This window comes from Panthera pardus, unplaced genomic scaffold (assembly GCF_024362965.1).
Source record: "Panthera pardus isolate Hobbes unplaced genomic scaffold, ASM2436296v1 HiC_scaffold_25, whole genome shotgun sequence".
NCBI classification, from domain to species: Eukaryota; Metazoa; Chordata; class Mammalia; order Carnivora; family Felidae; genus Panthera; species Panthera pardus.
The window spans coordinates 23461455-23480126 of record NW_026526821.1 but is presented as its reverse complement, the minus strand read 5'-3'; the positions used below and the strand labels follow the sequence as shown (position 1 = coordinate 23480126).

The 18672-nt window shown below is 39.5% G+C and overlaps 1 protein-coding gene and 1 non-coding gene across 6 annotated transcripts in view; one reads left to right on the top strand and one right to left on the bottom strand.

Annotated features, from left to right (window-relative positions):
* Positions 1-18672, top strand: part of PHF20 (PHD finger protein 20) — a 169956-nt gene that overhangs the window by 41522 nt on the left and 109762 nt on the right. For all 5 annotated transcript variants that reach the window (XM_019458627.2, XM_019458629.2, XM_053890299.1 and 2 more), the window contains exon 2: positions 4752-4866. In XM_019458627.2, coding sequence (XP_019314172.1) covers positions 4784-4866 — 83 coding nt within the window. In that variant the 5' untranslated portion in view covers positions 4752-4783. The remainder of the gene's footprint in view (positions 1-4751; positions 4867-18672) is intronic.
* Positions 12013-12143, bottom strand: LOC128773584 (small Cajal body-specific RNA 20). The gene has a single exon (XR_008417947.1). It is a non-coding gene; the product is annotated as a small Cajal body-specific RNA 20 (non-coding RNA).

Genomic DNA, 18672 nt, shown 5'->3' with positions numbered 1-18672 from the left:
ATGGAATCCTAGGGGCGTCTGGGTGGCTCAGTTGGATGCTCAACTTATGGTTCCTGAGTTTGAGCCCCACATCAGGCTCTGTGCTGACAGCTCAGGGTCTGGAGTCTGCTTCAGATTCTGTGTCTCCCTCTGTCTCTGCCCCTCCCCTGCTCACTCTGTGTGTGTGTCTCTCTCTTTCAAAAATAAATATTAAAACAATTAAAAAAGTACGGAATCCTATATAAATACAGATTGCGTTAGGTTTTTTTTCTCTCTTAGTTTTTCTCAGTGTCCTTATTGAACATATTCCCTTTAACTCTTAACTTGGAAGTTGGAGCTTTTTGGAAGAAAAAGCTAAGGGCCTGAAGAATGGATAAGTTAAAAACCTTAGAATCTTAGCCTTTTTGAAAATAATTTGTGTTTGAAACTAAATGTGAGAGGTAAAAAAAAAAAGACTTATGTAATTTTTTTTTTTTAAATTTTTTTTTTTTTTAATTTCCTGCTTCTGTCTGGACTTTTTTGTTAGTAGTTGTCAAATTATTTTTTTTTATGTTCGTTTATTTATTTATTGAGAGAGAGAGAGAAAGAGACAGTGTACGCATGTAGGGGAGGGGCAGAGAGAGAGAGAATCCCAAGCAGGCTCTGCGGTGTCAGCCCAGAGTCCAATGCTCGGCTCGATCTCTCACCTGAGATCATCACCTGAGCCAGTTTCAAGAGTTGGATGCTTAACTGACTGAGCCACCCAGGTGCCCTGTTGCCAAATTAAATTGGAATTTTGGGGTACCTGGGTGGCTCAGTCTGTAGAACATATGATTCACGATCTCAGGGTTGTGAGTTCGAGCCCCATGTTAGGCGTAGAGCTTACTTAACAACAACAACAAAATTAAATTGAGGCTTTCAGATGATTTCTTGGGTGGCACTCCCCTTGCCCTTTGTTAGAGCTTGTTCATCTCTTCCAGTGTTTGTCTTTCTGGGTGGACTGGAGCGGGGACTGAGTTGGATTTCTTACTCCTAATTTCCAGCACAATGCCTTACTGATAGTACTAACTAATCATTTATTGAATGATTTAACGTGAAATCGAAAAACAAATGCTGCCACCCCAGAACAGTGGTAGGAAGATTGGAGATGGGACACAAAAGTCAGATTAGTCCTTAGTCTTATTCTTTGTGATACCAGGGAGTGAAACCTCAAACAAGTGGGTCAGAGTCAGAAACAGGTTTTTAGTTCATTTGTAAGGAAGACCTTCTGACAATTCAGCCTCAAGAGTAATTGTTTCCTTCATTTGAGCCACTGGGAATAGTTTGCTCATCTTCATTCATTTACTGCCTCGTTCCCACACTCCTCCTGTATTTTAGTGGGAAGCCTCCTTGGGTACCTGAGGAGAATTTGTGTGGTGAAAGAATTAATTTAGAAATCAAGCAGACTTGAGCTTTTTGTTCTGGGGCTTGTCACTTGGCACCTGAACCTTAGCCAAATTATGCTAAGCCTAATTTTCTCATTTGTGATAATAGAATTATCTATTATCTAGGGGTGCCTGGCTGGCTCAGTTGGTGGAGCATGCAACTCTTGATCTCGAGGTTGTGAATTTGAGCTCCGCATTGGGAGAGATTGCTTAAAAAATAAAATCTTTGGGGTGCCTGGGTAGCTAAGTCGGTTAGGTGTCTGACTCTTTATCTCAGCTTAGGTTGTCATCTCATGGTTTGTGGGATCGAGCCCCGCATCCAGCTCTTCATTAACAGCATGGAGCCTGGTTGGGATTCTCTCTCTTCCTCTCTCTCCCTTCTTTCTCAGCTCGCATGCCTGTGTTCTGTCTTAAAGTAAATAAACGTTAAAAAAATAAAATCTTTAAAAGAAGAATTATTAATAGCTAATAACTCTTTTATAGTCCTTACTTTGTACCAGCCCTGTGCCCCTTACATGGATTATCTCATTTAATCCTCACACCTGCTGCCTGGAGATAGGTACTATTACCACCACTAACCCCTTTTAAGGAGAGGAAACAAATTCAGAGGGGTAATTTACCCAAATTCATTCAGCTAGTAAAGGATGGATCTGGGGATTCAAACCCAAGCATTTAATCCCATTACATTATGTTACATACATGGCGTCTGTAAAAGGGAGCTGTCCCCCTGCATGAAGTCTGACAAATGCTAGTAGCTCAGTGAGTGTTCAGTGCCTCTCTGCCTTTCTTGTTTGGCATCACTTTTTTTTAAAATTTCTTTTATAAGTTTATTTATTTATTTATTTAGAGAGAGGGAGAGTGCGCGCTCATACTTGCACCCTGGAGTGTGTGAGGGAGGGACAGAGGAAGGAGAAAGAATCCCCAGATCAGGAGTTGCATGCTCAGGCATCTGGGTGGCTCAGTTGTTAAGCATCTGACTTCGGTTCAAGTCATGATCTCACAGTTCATGAGTTCCAGTCCCACATCAGGTGAGCTCATGGCCCTGCTTCAGGTGAGCCCCTCTTCTCTCTATCTTTCTGCCCCTCCTGGGATTTTCTCTTTGTCTGCCCCTCACTCACTTGTGTGTATGCTCTCTCTCTCTCCAAAAAAAAAAAAAAAAAGTTGTTTGCTTTACCTACTGAGCCAGCCAGTATCACATTTTCATATAATCTGGGAGGCCAAACTGTTAATCTGTATATTACCTATTGTGCATGAAGTCAGAGGTAAAAAGATAATTTGAGTGGTATTTGGGCCAAGCCAAAATGAAGACTTTTATACTGATTGGATTTACTTATATCAGATTTGATATTTTCCTGGAGAATGTTAGGTAAAGCCAGTCAAACCTCTGACTCTCCCTTTCCTAGGGTCCTTATAGTGGAAACACTCCTTAACATAATAACTTTTCAGTTGATTAGAATGTTTCAGCTTCCTTAAACTGTCAACCATTTCTGCCTTCATTTGACTTGGTTTGCAGCTTTCCCCAGTATCAGCTCATCAGAATTGGTTGTTTAACGCTTAACTCATCCTTCAAATTACATGTTTTGTTTTTTTCTTGGAATATTTCCGTTGTGAAAAATTTTAAATTTATGAAACTGTTTGAAAGGAAAAGAACAGGGACACCTAGTTGCTTCAGTTGGTAGAGCATATGCCTCTTGATCTCAAGGTTGTTAGTTCCAGTCCTATGTTGGGTAGAGCTTACTTAAAAAAGAAATAAAAGGAAAACAATCACCTATAGCCCCCCCCCCCCCTTTTTTTTAAAGCAGGCTCTACGCCCAATTTGGGGCTTGAACTCATGACCCGGAGATCAAGGGTTGTATGCTCTACTGACTGAGCCAGCTAGGCTCCCCTGTACACACATGAGTTTTGTTTGTTTGTTTGTTTGTTTTTTAGAGAGAGATTGTGAGTGTGGGAGAGGGCCAAAAGGAGAGAGAGAGAAAGAGAGAATAAGAATTCTAAGCAGGCTTCACGCTCAGTGCAGAGCCCAAGTGCCCCCAACATGACCCTGGGATCATGACCTGAGCAAAAATCTAGAGTTGGATGCTCAACTGACAGCCACCCAGGTGCCCGCCCCAACACACGAGTTTTAATGTGAGCTCAACGTGCTGTAATTTAGGATTCTGTCTTTTCATGTAATGTATTGCAAACAAATTCTTCCTAGGATGTGGTGGCATTACACATCAGATATGAGGATCCACTTCTGTTATTTTTCCACATTCAGTCCATGGCAAAGATTTTGCTTCTGGTATGAGGCGGATGTTGCCCTTGGCAGTACTCTTACGTTGCTTGGGCAGTGTAGGCTTTTGAGACCCAAAGTTTAGTGGGAGAAGATGTAGCGAGATATAGCCTGCTGTATGGAGGTGGCCTGCTTAAGTGCCCCGAGAGCTCAGAGTGGCTACATCTCATCTCCATTAGAACCGTCATTGGCCCCTAAAGATAAATTTTATTCATATAGAAAATGACCACCAATCCATACCCAAAGGTTTGATAAAGAGTTACTTAGGAAAAATATAAATTGTCAGAATGAACTCAAGAACAGGCAGAAAATATAAATATATCAAAGAAAGTACAAATAGATCTTGTCTAGCCTTCCAGATAGGGCCAGAAGTCAATGTCTCAGCTTTTGTTTACTTCTTATGTAGTACTTAAAATTCATAGAAGTTGCAGATTGCAGTTATTCCATTAATCTATTTTTTTAATAACACTACTTTTTTTTTTTTAAGTGTATTTTGAGAGAGAGCAAAAGAGAAAACGAACGTGAGCGGGGGAGGGGCAGAGAGAGGAGAGAAACAGAATCCCAAGCAGGCTCCACACTGACAGTGTGGAGTCCAACTCGGGGCTCGAAAATCTGAACATTTAACCAACTGAGCCAGCCAGGTGCTTCTGTTTATCTGTTTAGTGGCTATATTTTTGTCTTTCCCTAGTGGACAGAGGCTTCATGTGGGCTTATGTCCCTTTTGGTCTTGGCTGTTTTTTTTAAATAGTCTCTCAGCAGATACTTGTTGAATGCATTAGCAAATGATTGAATTTAACCTGGAGAGTAATTGTTTTGGAGTTCTGAGAGGTGCCCCTTATAGGTGAGTCCTTGGTAAGCAGTGTTGAGTGGGGGTCTCCTCACAGTCCTAGAACTACAGGATGCTGCATAATAGAGGAGGAACCAGTGGAGGACACATCTATGTTAGAATGAGAGCAGGCATGAAAGAAGGCACTGACAGGGTTTCCTGGAGCTTTGTGTTTTGAATAATTCCTGTTTGTCTTTTATGTGTAGTGAGTGATGCTACACTCTGGGCAGACTTTCCCTAAGTTTCATAAATATTTAATTGCCTTTTTCAGGAGAATAAAGGCAGCCCCGCTGATGACTGAAAATGACAAAGCATCCACCTAACAGAAGAGGAATCAGCTTTGAAGTGGGAGCCCAGTTGGAAGCCCGGGACCGATTAAAAAACTGGTACTTTTACATTTTTCTGTTAATTAAATTCCTTCAGTAAAGGATTTTTGCTAGCACTGATAAAGAGGGCTTTTCTTAAGTGTTCTGTAGTTTTTTCCTGCTCCCTGACTCTTGGAAGGTGGAAGGAGACTTAAGCCTAGAGCCGGGGGAATGTCCTTTCTCTTTGGTGCTGGGATCCATCTGTCATGGAGAGCATCCAGTGACTATTTGTTAATACTTGTTTCCCCTTTCTGTGTGTTTGTGTGAAGGAGTTACGGGAAAAAGAAGCATAGATGGCTATAAGGAAGGGACGAATAGTGGCAGCTCTCTTGATCTTGGGTACCTGTCTGGAAGAAGAGAGGAGAGAAAAATCAGGGATGGAAGAATGAAGGAAAGGGATTAGATTGGAATAACTTGTGTGTTGTGAACACCCCATCCTGTTTTCAGAGTATGTGGTATGGTTGAAATTTAACATCACTCTGAAGAGGTGATTAAATTTAGAGACTGAGGGCTTGTAATCCTGACTTGTCATTGGTTTATGACCTCTGACTTGTAATTAGCCTCTTTGAGCATCAGCTTTATCTATAAATGTGTGGGTACTAGTAGTATCAACCTCCAAGTTTTTTTGAGAATCACGTAGTAGAATGTGGGGAAAGACCTTCCTTATCAACTATAAAATGACGGTTGTTGTTGAGGACATCCTAGAATCTGGCCATTTGTTAATGCTTAATGGAAAGGTGGGGGTTTCAGAACTCAAACCTTTCTTAGTTGTTGTTGTTGTTGTTGTTGTTGTTGTTTTAAAGTTTATTTATTTATAATCTGCACCCAAAATGGGACTCGAACTCATGACCCCGAGATCAAGAGTCACATGCTCCACCAGCTGAACCAGTCACATGCTCCCCTTTCTGAGTTTTTATAAGGAAGAGTGTAGCTCTTTTGGGGAGTTTTCTGAAAATAAGCTGACCAGTTCCTGGGGTGTAGGTAGAGAAGACAGGGGAAAGAGAAGCGAGGAAGTGGCTGGGGCAGAAATGTCTCTGCTGCTTTTTGGGGCTGGAAGAATTGGTATATGAATTACAAACACTTTGAACACCTAGTTGTTGTAAGCTGTTTGTATCATCTATAATTATTTCCCTTTTTGGTTTCTCTTAACACTTTTTAAGGCAGCTTAATCAAGGGAGGGAATTCTTTTTAAATGTGGAAAAAAAGTAAAATATAGAAAAAGTAAAAAGTACATCTAGCTGTAAAATAATCTGTGTACTTGTCACTCAGAATAAATATCAATAAAATACACTAATATATAAAATTTAATAATAAAATTTAACAAATTAGTAAATATCACTCAGAATAAATAAAACATTTTTATTATATTTATGTTTTAAAAGATAAAAGACATAAAACATTTCTTATATAATAGAAGTATATTTTATACCCTTACCAGTTCAGTTCCCCTTCTGTATTCCATGGAGGCAACCAGCATCCCAGACTTATCCTTATCCCAGTTGTATCCTTTCTGTCCACGTTTTTACATTTTTACTATGTATATGTATGCATAAATAATAGAAATATTTTAGGTATTAAAAATTAATATAAGTAGTAGTATATTATTTGTTTCTTTATGTTTTTGTGATTTAGCTATACTGATACATAAGATACTTATCCTATATTTATTTATATTTAATTTTTTTGTACTTTATTAAAACATTTTTTTTAACTTTTTTTTAAATGTTTTTATTTATTTTTGAGACAGAGAGAGGCAGAGCATGAGCAGGGGAGGGGCAGAGAGAGAGAGGGAGACACAGAATCTGAAGTAGGCTCCCGGCTCTGTGCTGTCAGCACAGAGCCCGACGCGGGGCTCGAACTCACAGACTATGAGATCATGACCTGAGCCGAAGCCGGCTGCTTAACCGACTGAGCCACCCAGGCGCCCCTAAAACATTTTTTTTAATGTTTACTTTTGAGAGAGAGACGGAGTGTGAGCGGGGGAGGGGCAGAGAGAGAGGGAGACACAGAATCTGAAGCAGACCAGGCTCTGAGCTGTTAGCACAGAGCCTGATGTGGGACTCAAACTCACGAACTGGGAGACCATGACCTGAGCTGAAGTTGGACGCTTAACCAACTGAGCCACCCAGGCACCCCTCATTTTATTTTATTTTATTTTATTTTTATTTATTTATTTCAAGTAAGCTCTAGGCCCATCATGGGGCTTGAACTCATGACCCTGAGATCAAGAGTCTCACACTCTTCTGACTGAGCCAGCCAGGCACCTCAGCAGCACTGTGTTTAAAGTGAAAAACTGGATGCCTCCCTGGCTCAGTCGGTACAGTATGCAGTTCTTGACCTTGGGGCCATGAGTTTGAGCCCTACATTGGGTGTAGAGATTACTAAAAAGAATAAAAAAAAAATAAACACAGTGCTACTGTGAACATCTCTGTAAATGCCTTTTTGTGTCCATTTGCAAGAATATTTATTGGGCAGTGACTTTTCAAACTTGTTTTATGGCAATTTATAGTAAGAAATATATTTTAAATCCAGGGTAGTAACCATCCGTATACACATATAAATTTCAGGGAAGCAAAATTCTTTAGTAACCTTTCTTAACCTTAGTACATGCATTATACTTTGATGTTTTTCTTCTGTGTTGTGTGTTTCCTGACCATATGCACAAATGCTGGTCTAGAATCATTAATTTCATTTTATAATTGAATGGGTCGTGAACTACTGTTTGATAAGTCCTACTCCAGTGAATTCGTTGAGTAATATACACATTTTCAGTTTTATTGGAACTTGCAAAATTTATCTCCAAAATGCTTCTACTAAATTGCTCCCACCAGTAGTACATAAAACTTCTTGTTTTTCTACATCCTTATCAATTTTTGCCTTTGACAGACTTTCTGGTTTGTCAGTCTGTTGGTTATAAAACTTTTATTCTTTGTTCCCTGTACTTCTGGTGAAGTTGAGCATTTTCTAATATCTGTGTTTTGTGGCTTGCTCTTGACTATTTTTCTATTGGATTGTTTGTCTTTTCTTAGTGATTTATCAGTATTTTACTAATATGTTATCGATTCCAATTCTTTGTTAGTTTGTATTGCAGAAATCTTCTAGTCTGTAGCTTGTCTTTTCAGCTTACTTCTGATATCTTTCATGGGATGTAATATTCTCTGAAATTCTTCTAAAAGTTTTAAAGGTTTGCTTTTTACATTTTGATCTTTATCTACCTAGAATTAATTTTATGTATGTGATGAACTTGGTCTAATACTCGTTTTTATTCACCATATAAATAATCAGTTGCCCCAGCATCTTTTATAGGATAGTCTGTCCTTTCCCCACTGATCTGCAATACTACTTCTATATATCAAATCCCATAACATGGGTCTCTTCTTAGCTCTTTATTTTATTAATTTATATTTACTCTGGTGCTACTAGCAACACATAATCCAATAGATATTGCTTTAAAATAAATCTTTTAAAATTAATTAATTGTGAGAGAGAGAGCGAGTGAGCGAGCACGAATGGGGAAGGGGCAGAGAGAGAGGGGGAAAGAGAGAATTGGTCCAACCAAGCTCCACATTGCCAGTGTAGAGCCCGATGCAGGGCTCAAACCTATGAACCGAACTGTGAGATTATGTCCTGAGCCAAAATCAAGAGTTGGATGTTCGACCGACTGAGCCACCCAGGCGCCCCTAAAGTAAGTCTTGATATCTGTTAAGACAGGTTTTGCCTTTTTGTGCTTTATTTTCTTTGTTGTACTCTTAGACCTTTACTCTTATTTTTTAAACAGTTGAAGTATAATTGACAGTCAGTGTTACATTAGTTTCAGGTGTAGACATTTGCTTTTAACATGAATAGCTGTATTTGTGTAGTTTCTTAAAAACTGTTGTAGTTTCACAATAAATTGCATTGGATTTATAATTAATTTGGGGGAATTAACATCTTTATGATAGAGTTTTTACTTATGAAAATATTATTTTTTTGTATTTATTCACATTTTCTTTTATGAACTTGTTTTATAACCTCCATTTTGCATATTATCTGTTAGACTTATTCCTAAGTACCTTCTAGTTTTTGTTGGTTCTGTGAATGGATCTTTTTATATTATATCTTTTCTTTGGTTATTGGTGGTGTGTAGTAATGCTGTTGAGTTTTTATTGTTGTTGACCAAATTCAGTGTGTGGACTTTACTGAGATAGCTCAAAAACAATTGCTAAAAAAAAGATTTATGACATTTATGATATTGTTGGATATTTGAACATTGATTAATGATATTAAAGGATCATTGTTAACTTTTGTAGGTATGGAAATGATATAGCTATGTTTTTAAAAAGTCCTCATTTTTTAGAGATTATATACTGGCATATTAATGACTACAATGAGGTGTTGTCTGGGACTTGCTTCAAAGGAAATAGGAAATGAGGAAAAGATGGAGAATGGGGAAAGCAAAAGTGGCAGTGAGTGATGGGTATGTGAGGGTTTATTGCTGTTGAGTTTTATATACTAACCTTGTATCTAGAAACCTTGCTGCATTTTCGTATTTGTCCTACTAGTTCTTTTAAATTTTATTATTATTTAAAAAATATTTATTTTGAGAGAGAGAAAGAGAGAGACATTCCCAAGCAGGTTCTGCGCTGTCAGTGCTGAGTTTGACATGGGGCTCAATCTCAGGTACCTGAGAGGTCGTGATCTTATGACCTGAGCTGAAATCAAGAGTCAGATGCTTAACCAACTGGGCCACCCAGGCGCCCCTTGACCATATGCATTTTTGTCTCTTCAGTCTGTTAGTATGGTATATGACATTAGTAGAGTTTCTAAGCTTGAACGATTCTTTTTTTTTCCTTCCAAGATTTTATTTAAATTCAAGGTAGTTAACGAATAGTGTAGTATTGGTTTTAGGAGTAGAATTTAGTGATTCATTACTTAATATAATACCCAGTGCTCATCACAAGTGCCCTCCTTAATGTCCATTGCATTTAGCCCATTCCCCCACCCACCTCCCCTCCAGCAACCCTCAGTTTGTTCTCTATAGTTAAGAGTCTGTTAGGTTTGTCTCCTTCTCTGTTTTTATCTTACTTTATTTTTCCTTCCCTTCTCATATGTTCATCTATTTTGTTTCTTAAATTCCACATATGAGTGAAATCATATATTTATCTTTCTCTGACTGACTTTTTTTGCTTAGTATGATATACTCTAGTTTCATCCATGTCGTTGCAAATGGCAAAATTTCATTCTTTTTGATGGCTGAGTAATATTCAATTGTATACATGTATGTGTGTAAATATATATACATGTATATATTATGTGTGTGTATAATCTATATACATACACACCACATCTTCATTATCTGTTCATCAGTTGATGGACATTTGGGCTCTTTCCATAATTTGGCTATTGTTGATAGTGTAATGTTGAATAAGTCTTGACTATGTTCCTGGATAAATCCTATTAGATCATTTATATAATAAATTATATAAACGTTTGCTAATATTTTATTTGAGATTTTCATATCCATGTTCACTAGTACTTTTAGTTTTGATCTTTTCTTGCCCTATCCTTGTCTGGTTTCAGTGTGTTATAGAAATCTTAGAAAATGAGGTAGTTTTTTATTTATTTCCTCTGGAAAAGTCTCTTGAAGCTCTGCTAAATCTTGCTAATACCCTTTTTTGCAAAAATAAAAAAAAAATTTTTTTGAGAGAGAGAGAAAGAGTGGGCAAGAGTGCAGGGAAAGGGGAGAGGGAGAGATCGAATCTTAAGCGGGTTCCTCGCTCAGCACGCAGCTCAATCTCATGACCTTGAGATTATGACCTGAGCCGAAATCAGGAGTCAGACACTTAACCAACTGAGTGAGCTTTACAGGTGCCCTTGAAAATAAATTTTAGACTCTCAAATCAAATACTTTAATAGTTACTGTTCTGCTGTGTTCTTTTTCTTGAGTAAATTATGTCAATTTTATTTATGCTTATGTCATATCTTTTTCAAGTATGTTAGCAATATAACACTATTTATATAATAAATAGTGAGTAACATAGGAGAAAGTTACTTGTAAATCTACCATCCTAACTACTTAGTCTTTTCTGTAATTGCTTATGTATGAAATAGGTATGACCACGGGGTGCCTGGCTGGCTTAGTTGGTAGAGCATACAACTCTTGATCTCGTGGTCATGAGTTCAAGTCCCATGGTGGGTGTAGTGATTACTTAAAAAAAATTCTGTTAAAATAAAATAGGCATGATCAGTGTGTACATAAGACTTCTGTACTTTTACTTTTTTAGTCATTATGAAAGCATAATACAGTAGATACTTGTTCTCTTAAGTGGGTAAACAATATTTCAGATTGTTATTCTACCTGTGTAGAACTTTTTGTTTCCAATTTTTTTTCACATTTCCACAGAAAGTGGTGTATTGCCTTTAGAACAAAATAAGATACTTTCAGAACTTTTTTTAGTGGGGGCACCTGGGTGGCTTAGTCGGTTGAGTGTCCGACTTCAGCTCAGGTCATGATCTTGCGGTTTGTGAGGTTGAGCCCCGTGTCGGGCTCTGTGCTGACAGCTCACAGCCTGGAGCCTGCTTCAGATTCTGCGTCTCCCTGTCTCTCTGCCCCTCCCATGCTCATGCTCTGTCTCTCTCTGTCTCTCAATAATAAATAAACATTAAAAAAAATTAAAAAAAAAAAGCTTTTGTTAGTGAAGAAAAACCGTTAGAAATTGAAAACTTTTCTAAAATATTATTTGGCAGCTGATCAAGTAGGCCCTTTAACTTAGCAAACTTACTACCTGCAACTGTGTGGAGCCCAAGCTGTCCGATTAGATACAGCTAACTGCTTAGAAGTGTGGCTTGCGCTTGTGGCCAGAGTACCAGCTATCACGTTTGACCTCCTTGGCCTTGACACCAGCAGTACTTTTTCTCCAGCACCCACTCACAGCTCTTCCTCACCACCCCCTGCCTCGCAGCCCTGTACAGGACCCTGTTGAGGTGTGTTTGTTAGGTGTTGCCTATGGGGCAGGCAGGGGGCCAGGCTACTTTGGGGGCAACAGAGGCCAGGATCAGCTCCTGAGAGCCTGGCACTATCCAAGGAGAGCCAGAGGCCCCACTGCCAGTGCTGCCACTTCAAACCTTCGTCTGGCTGTGGGGCCACCATGCCTGGTGTAGAGCAGGTGGGGGGCTCCCAGCAACTACAGATGTCTGAGGTAGGAAAACAAGGCTGCCAGCTTGTGGCAGCCCCAACAGTGATCCTCAAGGGCTGATCTTGGCCTCCAACCCTGGCTGAGGAGAAAAGGGACCACCCATTGTCCCATAGGAGAGAGGCCCTCCAACTTTTTTTACTTATTTACTCACTTCTGTGGTAATTTAGCAAACTATCTCAGGCAGTGAATAGAATGCTGTCCTACCCACTTTTACTCTAGTTAGGGGAACAGGATCTTGTCAAGGGGATAGAGGGACCTCCTTGTGGCTAGAGTGGTCTGTTTTTAGAGTGGAATGTGGATGGGGCTAAGGGAAGGGATGTGTATAGGCCCAGGGGAGGATGAGCTATGCTCTGCCTGGGGAGTTGGGAAAGCCTTCTCGGAAAAGGTGAGAGTGGAGCCATAAATAAAGCTGCAGTGAACATTTGGGCAAAAGCAGAGTTTTTTCAGAGGGGTAGGATATCCGGTCATAGAATCAGTTCTAAGGATTGAATGGTTAGGTCCCTTTGAGTGCAGGTCACTGTACCAAGAAATCCAGTTGTCCTTGAGTCACATTCAGGTAAATTTGCTACCTCGAATGCCTTTTTCAAACAAATATAGCAAATCAACAGCCCAGCCTGTGAACTTAAAGTTGTAAGCATTTCTACAAATGTTTTTAAGCTCTTATCTGGTGTACTGACAAATGATTATAACTGAGGGTGAAGAGATGTGGATTAGAGTCTCATATACTCTAATTACTTGGGTTTACTCGGTCAAGTTACTTTACCTCTCCGAGTCTCAGTTTCCATGTAGGCAAAATGGGGAATTATAATTGGATTATGTGGATTAGATAGGATTATTCCTGTGGGAGCATTTTGTATTCATTGCCAGGAAAATACAGCTACTAGTTTTCTTCTTAATCATGTCTACTATAAAAATGAAAACATTATGGCCAGTTTGTAAGAAGTTTTAGGACCAAAAGTATATAAACTTAACATTTATAGTCCTGTATCCACTTCATGGATTATCTAGTTTAATTTTCCAGTTAACAGTACCATGAGGTATGGGTGCTGTCATTTACCTTATTTTAAAAGTAAGACAAAGGGGGCTCAGAGAGGTAATGTTATTTGCTTAAGGTCACACAGGATTAGGACTGGGATTTGAACCCAGATAGACTGAGTTCATGGCTTCTCTGAAAAACCCAAATTCTCTGGAGTGTTTAATGTTAGACTCCTAAATTCTATTTATTTATTTATTTATTTATTCATTCATTCATTCATTCATTCAGTCTCCTGACTCCTGTTTCCATTATCAGAAACAAATTCTGATAATGTTCATTTGAATTCCTAATGCAGAGGACTGGACATTTGTTTGGCTCTGAATGCTTTGAGAAATAATGGAGGAGGAACGCCTGGATGGCTCAGTGGTTAAAATGTCTGACTCTTGATTTCTGCTCAGGTCATGATCTCAGGGTTCCTGAGATTGAGCCCTGAGTTGGGCTCAGTGCTGACAGTGCGGCACCTGCTTGGATTCTCTCTCTCCCTCTCTCTCTGTCCCTCCCCTGCTCACACTGTCTCTCTTTCTCTCCAAATGAATAAATAAACCTTAAAAAAAAATAACAGAGGATTTGTGGCCCCTGGTGGCTGGTTCAGTTGGTAGAGCATGCGATTTTTCTTCATCTTGGGGTTGTTTGACCCCCATTATGGGTGTAGAGATCATTTAAAAAGAAATAAAGAGGCAGTGACTTAAAAAATAATAATGGAGGATTTGTTTTATTATCTTTATTATTTATTATCTTTGTTATTTATTTATCTTTAGAAGTGGTGGTGTTTTTACCCTGATAAATGATTTGTTTATATTACAATAAGTAGTATATCTGCAGGGCAGAGCCACATGTTGAATGTGTGTTTTTAGTACATTGGGATAAGATGCGGTAGTGGGATTAGGGTCTAACTCTTCATCACTTACTTCCTTTTGATTTTTAACTTCTGAATCCTTGGATTTTTTGTTCTTATTTTGAAGAGACTAAAGTAAATGAGTGTCAGCTTTTTTATTATGAAAATTTTCAAACATAATGAAAAATTGAAAGAACAGTGAGATAAGCACTATACCTTCCACTTGTATTTACTAATTGTTAACATGTAGCCAATTTGATTCATACACTTTTTATAATTTTATTAATCATGATTAGTAATAATTCCATAATATTTAGTGTCTAGACCATATTCAGATTTTCCTGTTGTCCCAAGAATGTCATTTTTCAAGGTTTCTTTATTTTAGAGAAAGAGAGCATGAGTTGGGGAAAGGGGCAGGGGGGACAGAGAGAGAGAGAATCCCAAGCAGGCTCCACGCTCAGCTCAGAGCCTGACACAGGGCTCAATCCCACAACCCTGGAATCAGAACCTGAGCCGAAATCAAGAGTTGGATGCTCAACTGACTGAGCCACCCAGACACCAAGAATTTTTTTTTTAATTTTTTTTTAATGTTTACTTATTTTTGAGACAGAGAGAGACAGAGCGTGAACAGGGGAGGGGCAGAGAGAGAGGGAGACACAGAATCTGAAACAGGCTCCAGGCTCTGAGCTGTCAGCACAGAGCCCGATGCGGGGCTCGAACTCACAGACCGTGAGATCATGACCTGAGCTGAAGTCGGACGCTTAACCGACCGAGCCACCCAGGCACCCCAAGAATGTTGTTTTTAGAAATCGAGGTTTACTCAATCAAGATTGGCACATTACATTTTTTTAACATTTTAAAAAAAGTTTATTAATTTTAGGAGAGAGAGAGAGAGAGAGAGAGTGTGTGTGTGTGTGTGTGTGTGTGTGTGTGTGTGTGTGTGTGTGAGAGGTGGGGAGAAGCAGAGAGAGAGAGGGAGAATCCCAAGCAGGATCTGTATTGTCAGGGCAGAGCCTGATGTGGGGCTTGACCTCATGAACTGTGAGATCATGACCTGAGCTGAAGTCAAGAGTTGAACGTTTAACAGACTGAGCCATCCAGGTACCCCCATTTTTTTTTAAAGATTTTATTTTTAAGTAATCTCTGCACCCAGTGTGGGGCTCAAACTTACACCCTGAGATCAAGAGTTGCATGCTCTTGGGGCGCCTGGGTGGCGCAGTCGGTTAAGCGTCCGACTTCAGCCAGGTCACGATCTCGCGGTCCGTGAGTTCGAGCCCCGCGTCAGGCTCTGGGCTGATGGCTCGGAGCCTGGAGCCGGTTTCCGATTCTGTGTCTCCCTCTCTCTCTGCCCCTCCCCCGTTCATGCTCTGTCTCTCTCTGTCCCAAAAATAAATAAAAAACGTTGAAAAAAAAAAAAAAATTTAAAAAGAGTTGCATGCTCTTCCGACCGAGCTAGCCAGGCACCCCTACGTTTTTGGTTTTATGTCTCTTTAGTTGCTTTTATTCCATAATAATCCTTCACCCCTTTCCTAATCCCTCCCCCACCATGGCATTATTTATTTATTTTTAAGAGACCTGAACAGTTTCGTAGAATATTCCATATGTGGGGTTGGTCACATTGTTTTCTCATGTTGAATTCAGCTTGATTCATGTATTCTCTTATACTTCCTGTAAACTGGAAGTTAGATCTAGACAAAAGAGTAAACATTTTTTTGCAGTGTTTTAGTGGTAATGATGTGTGTTTCATATTGTATCACATCAGGGGACACACAAAACTGGGTTGTCCCACTGTTCCATGTGGTGACTGCCATCCCTCACCATTTTAAAGGTACATGTTTCTCTGTGAAAGTAGTAAGCAATTTGTGGGGATGCTTTGGTATGTTTCAATATCCTGTTACCCCACACCCTTTACCTAATGATTTCAGCATCCATTGATAATCCTTACCTGAGTAAGTTATTACACTGGCAGTGGAAGAATAATGATTTTCTACCTCTGTCATTCCCTTTATGTTTTGTGTTTTATTGGTTGACATTCTCCTGCAGGAAGAACTTTTCTTTTTTCTTTTTTCATTGTTAAGAATCACCAAGACTGAGATTATTTAGTGTGGTGTTGTAGTCAGTTACATTCATTATTCTCTTTGGTGCTAAAATTATCCGAGAGTTAGCCAGTGGGAGGCCTTTTAACTGGGTTCTTTGTACTTTCGACACACTCCTATTAGTCCTCGAAGTATTTTCTTATTTTCTGGTACTGCTAGAAGCCCCAGATTTATCTTGCACATGCCCCGATCCAGACCCTGGACTCTACCATTTCTCCAAGGAGTCCTAATTCCTTTCAGTTGGAAGTAGTATTTAGAAATTAAGCTTTGGACATTGGGTGTGTTTATTCCCGCTACAATGTTACTGCTTTTTGGCCTTTTCAGTGGATGAAGCTAAGAAATAAAATTTTTGAAAAATTGTGAGTTCATTTTGGTATTTCCAATTTAAATTTAATATTTGGTAATTTATATTTTGATTTTTCTTTTTGCCTTTTTTCTCTTACATTGAAAATTTTTATTTCTTTTTTTTTAAGGTTTTATTTTTTAAGTAATCTCTATGCCCAGTGTGGGGCTTGAACTCACAAGCCCGAGATCCGAAGTCACATGCTCATAAGGAACACCTAACGAATTCTCTTATGCTACGCTTTTGCCAGTCTATAATTATTTGATTTGATTATTTTTTATTTTTTATTTTTGTTCTTTTAAAAGTTTTTTACAAATTTATTTTGAGGAGGGGAGGGGCAGAGAGAAAGAGGGAGAGAGGGAGAATCCCAAGCAGGGTCTGTACCATGGCCAGTGTGCAGAGCCCAACTTGGGGCTCAAACCCATGAAACCACGAGATCATGACCTGAGCTGAAATCAAGAGCTGGATGCTCAACCAGTTGAGCCACCCAGGCACCCTTCTTTAAGACTTTATTTTATTTTTACTTATTTATTTTAAAAAAACTTTAATATTTATTTATTTTGAGAGAGACAGAGAAAATGTATGCACACATGCGAGTGGGTGAGTGGCAGAGAGAAAGGAGAGAGAGAATCCCAAGCAGGTTCCTCACTGATAGCATGGAGCCCAATATGGGGCTCGATCTCATGAACTGTGAGATTATGACCTGAGCCCAAACCAAGAGTTGGATGCTTAACTGGCTGAGCCACCCAGGCGCCTCAGAGAAATTATTTATTTAATTAAAAAAATCATTTTTTTAATGTTTATTTTTGAGAGAGAGAGAGAGAGAGAGAGAGAGACTGAGCGTGAGTCGGGGAGGAGCAGAGAGAGGGAGACACAGAAGCTGAAACAGGCTCCAGGCTCTGAGCTGTCAGCACAGAGCCCGATGCAGGGCTTGAACCCACAGACCGTGAGATCATGACCTGAGCCAAAGTTGGACGCTTAACTGACTGAGCCACCCAGGTGCCCCTAATTTTTTTTATTTTTAATTAGTTTTGAGAGAGAGAGAGAGCATGAATGGGTGATGGGGGGAAAGAGAGAGGGAACCCCGGGCACCCCGAGAAATTTTTTTAATATTGTAGAATTAGATAGTTATGTGAAGGACTGACCATGCCAGGCTCTCCATATGCAGCTTCTCCATTAAATCTCAGGAAGCTATGTTGTTATGTTGTTTATTGTTTCAATTTTATAAATGAAGGAAGAAACCAAGGCTCACAGAGGTAAGTCCTTTGTTCCTAATTTCACAGCTGGTGACTGGTGGAGCTAGGATTGAACCCCTGTTGATCTGACTCCAAAGCCTGGGTATGCCTCCTAGGTGATTCCTTTCCCTAGTGATATTTTCCTGAGTGCTCTTCCATGTTTTCTGAATTTGCTGCTAGGTTGCCAAAAAACAAAAAAGACATGAAAAGGGTTAAAGTATTTTTCGAACCTCATGTGACAGTAGATGTGTAGGGAGATACAAATGTGATCCAGAGTGGGTGAGAGGTCTTTCTTGATTAATACTGTGATATTTTTAATAGGTCTGTATCTTTGATTTATTTGATCTGAAATGCTTATACAGAAGCCTAGTTTCTCTCTTGTCTACTACACATATTATACTTCTGTTAAACAACAGTAGTAATGGCAGCTAACATTTGTCAGAGATTTGCTTTGTGTCAGGTATGATGCTAATTGCCTTAATTGCTTAGGCAAGCCCATTTAGAACTGAAGCTCAGAAGTAAAATGACTTGCCCAAGATCACAGATTAATCACTGATGAATCTGAGACTTAACCTGTTTTTTAAAAAAATGTTTATTTATTGGGGTGCCTGGGTGGCTCAGTTTAAGTGTCTGACTTTGGCTCAGGTCAGGATCTCACAGTCTGTGGGTTTGAGCCACATGTCCGGCTCTGTGCTGACAGCTCAGAGCCTAGAGCCTGGTTCAGATTCTGTCTCCATCTCTCTCTGCCCCTCTGCCACTTGCGCGCTCTCTCTCTCAATAATAAATAAGAGAGAGAGAGAGAGGTAGAGGGGCAGAGAGAGGGAGAGAAAAAGAATCCCAAGCAGGCTCCACACTGTCAGCACAGAGCCGGACGCGGGGCTTGATCCCACAAACTGTGAGATTATGACCTGAGCCTAAATCAAGAGTTGGATACCCAACCTACTGAGCTACCCAAGCGCCCCTAACTTGGTTGTGTTAGACAACTGTTTTATGTATCTTACCAGAAATCATTTGTAAATCATCTAAGCCAGTTTTTCTTAAATTCTAGGGTCCCAAAGAAATCATAGATTTAGGATTTTTATTATTTAGGGAGGGGAATTTGTAAAA